Source organism: Grammomys surdaster, unplaced genomic scaffold (genome assembly GCF_004785775.1).
Source record: "Grammomys surdaster isolate TR1022 unplaced genomic scaffold, NIH_TR_1.0 531, whole genome shotgun sequence".
Lineage (NCBI taxonomy): Eukaryota > Metazoa > Chordata > Mammalia > Rodentia > Muridae > Grammomys > Grammomys surdaster.
Genome location: NW_021604950.1, coordinates 751,731 through 757,966, shown reverse-complemented (window position 1 = coordinate 757,966; position 6,236 = coordinate 751,731). Strand labels below are relative to the sequence as shown.

General features: G+C 41.1%; 1 protein-coding gene across 1 annotated transcript; it reads right to left on the bottom strand.

Moving 5' to 3' along the window:
• Positions 1–206: 206 nt before the first annotated feature.
• On the bottom strand, positions 207–1,264 carry LOC114633140 (vomeronasal type-1 receptor 45). Its single transcript, XM_028781754.1, has one exon. It carries the CDS (start codon positions 1,243–1,245, stop codon positions 265–267), a length of 981 nt encoding a protein of 326 aa, XP_028637587.1. The 5' UTR covers positions 1,246–1,264; the 3' UTR covers positions 207–264.
• Positions 1,265–6,236: the final 4,972 nt, after the last annotated feature.

Sequence of the window (6,236 nt, the reverse complement as noted above, 5' to 3'; positions counted from 1 at the left end):
TAAAGACTCATTGAGAAATAAAATAAAATAAGATAAGATAAAATAAGATAAGATAAAATGTCAAACACCTTTTTCATAAGTTAAAGTGTTTTGTTAAATGTTCTGTTACATGATTACTATCATGTTGGCTAACATAAATCATTTTAACAGAGAAACAACGTCATATTTCACATCTGGAAAAGCTTATAGGCAACACACCATGATTGACGTTTCTGATGTCAACACATTGGTTCCTCTTCAAGATTCTTGCCCATTAATGAATATTCAAACATTTATTACCCTCTTACACATGGACCTCAAAAAGTTAACAATATGCTTTTCATTGCTCATAATCACAAAAGGACTGACTGTGGCATAGATGTGCACCACAAAGAGTTGGATAGAGTAAGACGTTGGATCATTCAGGAACATAGTTCTTGAGCAGGAGACAATGCTGTCAAAGACAGACATCAGTACAAAGAAGCTCATGAGCATCAAAATGGTCTGGGTGGCTCTTTGCTCTGGCGATGCTTTTGGGGAAAGGCTGGTTCCTTGTAGATGCTTAGCCTGTTTCCTGTGCCTACACAAGAGAGACACCATGTACCAAGTTGAGAGGATCATGAGACTAAGGAGGAAGACTTCCCTGATGGCCAGCAGAGTAGAAAACATGCTTTGCATGAGGTAACTCAAGGGTAGTATAGAGCAAGACTGAGTAACATAAATGAAGTCATTCATGGTCAAATTGGGGGTGGCAATGATTGACACCAAGAGGTGACTGCTAATTAGCATATAGAGAACACTCAGCAAAAGAATGGCACATGAGATGTGGTGGGGAGATTTATGCTTGAACTTTGCTAAACAGGAGCTTCTGGGACTGAGGATGATGGCCTGGAGGACACTCAATAAGCTGGTGGTGCAAAGGGAGAAACCCCTCAAAATTCTGTGCAGGTAGACAAGGAATTTACATATGATGTCATCCCATCCCCCCAAAGAAACAAAAATGTCTGTGGCTATAAATGCCATGACCAGTAGCATCAGTAGGTGGATGAGGGATAAGAGACCAAAGGGCAGGTCAGTGAGTCTGGACCTGTGCCCACGAATGAACTTGAGGCTGTGGAAGAGAAGAAGGAAGCTGTTTGCTGAGATCCCAATGCCAATTTCAGAGAAAAAGGTGTTCCTTATGTTAGAATTAGTGTGGAGTTCGCTGTTTTTATTCATTGCATATGAGAACAGTGGCTGAAGAGAAAAGAACAGAACTTTATTCATCCCTCCTTGGCAACTCTTCTCCCCTTACCAAAGTCCACTGAAGTCCTCAGCTCCTCCTCACACCCTACAGACTATCTCACTTTTCCTAAGCTGAGCCATGACTAGATCCTGTGTCCCATGATCACTACATCAGTGTGTGAGCTCCTTCAACATTAAATACTGCACACATCATAGATTATGTCTTTTCTTATTTAGCATGTATGGGTTTTCCTGGAGCAGGAACAGCATCTTACTTGGTTTTCATCCATAACATCCTCACTGCCAGCAACATTACAGACAGTGTTTTACTATTTTGGATGAGTTTGAATGAGGAGGATTGTGTGAAAGGAACCAGTCCTTTCCAATTAAAGAGGTCCAGATGATTGGGTATGCACTTACTTTATTCGGGGCTATCTTTACTCAATTTATTGTAAAGCCAAATTTCTTAATATATTTATATAGCAAATGTTGGGAATTGTGATCCATGAATCCAGATGTTTCTCATTCCACCTATAATCTGTCATTTTCTCCAACTGTGACCTAGAATGCTCTCAGGCTGAGCTCCAGTCACCTACTCCTGAACATATACACAGCCACATGCCTGTGTCAGGTGGGCACTAGGTATACAAGAACCTGCTGTTTACATAACAAATCTGGCAGTCTTCCAGCTCAATAGGGTCTCTGTAGATATTTCACCTGCTGTTTTTTCTCATCCAGTGCCTTATGTTTGTGTTCTGGGAGAGATAAGGCAATACATAGTGACTGGTCAGCTCCATCCCTGCTAGAAACAGAAGATAAAAGATAAACAAATTACAAAACAGCAGAACATTGGAGTGGAACCCTTTCCAGAGAACTCAGGTGGACAATTCAGTCTTTGAGAGATGCTCTGTAAGAGCATCTTCTGCGTTTCTAATCTCAATCTAGAACTGCTTCCAAGAGAAGAGAAAAGCGGGCAAAGGTCTGCAGGAGCATACTCCATGTCTTCTTTCAGCATATTAAGTCAGTGGGAAATAGAATTTCGATGAAAAGTGTTGGGGTAACTCTTATTACAGAATTAAAGTGAAATGGTGAAACTCAGTCTTGAAAGACAAGCTCTATAGTAGTCTGCATTCTCTCTTTCCATAATTGAGTGTTGATTCTTCTCCAGATTTGTGATATGCCAACTAAAAGTTTATATTCATTGATGTACTGTTAATGCTATAAGATTATCACAGTTTCTTGATTAGTCATTGACTTACTTAACACCATAACCAAGCCCATGTTGGGCAGGAAAGCATTTTTTTGCATGTTACTACTAATAATTCATCATCCAGTGTTGTTGTGGGAAGAACTTAAGGCAGATATTCATAGGCAGGAACTGATGTACAGTCATCGAAGAGTGTTATTTATTGGCTTTTTGCTTCATGGATTTCCTGGTTTGTATTCTTAAGTATCCACCAGCCCAGAGTCTACACTCACACTGAGTTGGGTCCTCTCACATAGATCATCAATCAAGAAAATGCACCACAAATGTGCCTACATTTCAATCTGTTGGAGAATTATCTGAACTGACATTACCTTACCTCTTTCCAAGTGATTTACCGTATGTCAAAACAAACAAACAAAGAAACAAACAAATTGAAACAGCTGACACAGCTTACACAGTTAATCCCTTATCAGATTGACACATAAAACACATCACTGATACACTATAACCTTGTTTATTTTGTTGTTCCCAATATATCCTACTAATATCAACATTTCAATGTAAATGTTCCACATACTGTAAAAGTTCATTCTCCTTTAAAATTTCAAATCCCATTCAACATGCTAAGCCTCTCCAAAACATTCAGTCTCTAAAATATCAATTTTTTCTAGCATTTTCAAGGTTTCTGTAAAATATATATATTCTCTGTAAAACTCAAAAGTCTCCATAAATTTCCAAAATCCCTTTAACTTTCAAAGTCTCTTAATTTGGGGCCCCGGTAACGTGAATAACAACCTAAATATTTTCTTGTTTCAAAAGGAAACAATCAAATCCAACAAAGTCCAACAGTGTAAAACTGTGTTACTGGACTTTGACTCACTAACAATCCTCTTGGTTCCTCCACAGTGCTGGGAAAGGCTTCTTGTAGGACAGTGGGCTGTGAGAGGCAGTGGGGTATCCAGTTGAGTCAGCTTTGAACCCTGGTAACCCTAATGGGACTGTAGGAGTTTGGGCTTGCTCCTGGGCCTTGGCTCCTTTCACTTAGCTTCAGCCATTCACAGCCCCTCCCAAAGAAAGGTTTTTGGCCTTAGGTCACATAGCACAGGTAGAGGGTGTGATTACAGGCCACAGAGCCTCAAGAGATCTCCATATTAATGAGATACCTAAAAGTCAGAGGGGGTAGCCCCCATCTAATCTCCCTCCAAGGATATCTCTAAGGTATCCTACTCAAGTACTCAGAGCCCACCTACTCAAGTAAGCTAGCTGAGCCAGCCATGATCCAGCTAAGCGATTCGCTGTGACCAAGAGTTTCTCTACCCTGAGGGGCAATGCTGGAGCTCTCTCCCTCACCCCACTTGACTGTGGAACACAAACAGTCCAGCTCATATGTGTCCTCCATCTCAGTCCTGCAGTACCCAGTGGCATCTGAGTGCCCAAAGCCTGAAACCACTGGTCTCCCAGTCAGATGCCTCAGCCTGGAGACCCGCAACCCAGGAGCTCTGCCCCTATGGGATCTCAGGCTGAGATCTCTCCAAGCTTGGAGCGGAGCTTGGTGGCTTCTCATAGCCCAGCATCCACCCAGCACTATGTGGAGTGAACTCAGTCAAATTCTGCCTCCCTGAGCTGTGGCAGACACACAGGATCCACAACTCAGCCAACAGAACCCATGCATACATGTGAACCAGAGACCCAAACCTTCCATAGCACACACAACTTGTCTTGTAGACTCAACAAATTGGCCTAATGCCACAGCACCTGGTCCTGTTCTTGGTAGACGTCCTGAGATGCTGACATTTCAGATTGCTTAAATCTGTGCTTCAACGGGGCTGCACTTCAATTGGTAGCCTCTCTTTGGCTCCATTTAGGGGCTTTAACATTTCCATAAGGAGACAAACTACAGTGTGACTCCCTGATCCCTTCCTGCCTTCAGAACCAGTACAACCTGAGAGACTCTTAAGCTACCAACTTTGATTTGAGCACAAGTTGTAGCCTCAACCATATTTGGAACAGCATGTCTCTGTGCTGACCCCAAGAAAACAATATTCAGAAGATTTTTCATTGTTCCATCAAGGCAAAGGATTCATTCTAGTGGTTCTTAACTTAAAATATGAACGGCTTTCATAGAATCTTTAAGGGACACTTGAAGTTCCCTCTGGAACTTCACAAAACAGCCTCCATCATCTGCACTGGTCTCAGTGCTATATTCTAAGACCACACAGAATAATCCACTAAGATATCAGCATTCTATGTATTCTACAGCTCAAAGTTCCAAGTCCTTTCACAATCTTCCAAAAATACATGGTCAGGACTGTGACAGTAATATCCCATACCCTAGCACCAGTTTCTGTCCTGGTTAGGCCTTCTGTTATTGTGATAAAATACCACGATCAAAAGCAAGTTGGGGAGAAAGGGGTTATTTCCCCAACAACTTCTAGTTCTTCATCCAGGGAAACTTGGGAATGAACTCAAGACCAATGCCTGGAGGCAGGAAATGATGTAGAAGTCATGGATTAGTGTTGTTTACCACATTGCTTCTTATAGCTTGCTCTAGCTATATTCTCATGGTTCCTTGAACACCAGCCCAGGTGTAAAATGTCCATAGTGAGCTGGACTCTCCCATATCAAATCAATCATCAATTAAGAATATGTATCAGGTTCTTGACCATGTGCCAGCCTGGTGGCTGCATTTTCTCAGTTGAGGTTCCCTGGTCTAAAATAACTCTAGCTTGTGTCAAGTTATCATGAAACTATGTAGCACAAACACCAAGCTTATGGGGCATGTTATTTGTAAACAAATTCCTGATACAGAGTAAAAATGTATCACTGGAAGTCAAGGATGTGGGTGAAATCATTTTATACTAATTTAGAACATGAGATGTTTTAGTGGAAGATATTAGGGAAAGATAAAGGGGGTAAATTTCACAAGTACAGGGTACTGGTTAAGTCACTAGATCTGAGGCAGGTAGTTGGAAGAAAACATCTAACAGAGCTGATTTCCTGAGATATAAAATCTGTAGTGCCGTTTAAAAAGATTAATCCTTTATAAAATTATGATCTTTATAAACACATCTCCTTGTCTCACCAACCAGGCAGTGTGTTATTAGCTCTGTAAACTCTGTATGTGTGTCAGGGTCACTTCAGAAAACTAAGCCCGACAAACCTGAAGCTTTGGGAAAGTCAGGAAGGCATAGAGTCTGTGACTGACTCCTCAGTGATATTCTCAACATCATTATTACAGAGATTGTTGTTTTAAAAGCACTAGGAAACTTTATCTTTCTGGAGGTGGAATTTCACAGTAACAAAGAGAAAACTTACACTAATGTGATTGCCTGCCATCACAAACACCAGCTTACCATGAAAGAAACAAATGACATTTCTCTTGTTATTCTGCTTCCTCCAAATTTCATGGACCATACAATTCTATATAATTTTATAACATAAGAATCAGGGCTAACCAGTGATAGCACACACCTTAGTTCCAGCCCTTCAAAGGCAGAGGTTTGTGAACATTCAAGTTCAATGCCAAACTGACCTACAGTGTGAGTTCCAGAACAGCCAGGGCTACAAAGAGAAACCCTGTCTTGAAAAACCAAACAACAAAATGAATCAGTAAGGCATGTGGATTCTAGACAGATGTATAATTTCTATAGAAAATGCTATGGTGTGTATGAACCCTCCTCAGATACAAGCCACAAAGAAGTCTCTGAATATCTCCTCAAAGGTGAGCCTCAGCACCTGAAACCTTCCTAGCTGAGCATGCATTTGGAGACCAGGAGAGAGAACTTACACTCTCTGATCTGTAGAATGATTTAAGAAATACTCATCT

What these genes read in the sequence shown, in the direction of transcription:
- LOC114633140 (XM_028781754.1), bottom strand. Translation starts at nt 1,245, where the DNA reads ATGAATAAAGTTCTGTTCTTTTCTCTTCAGCCACTGTTCTCATATGCA.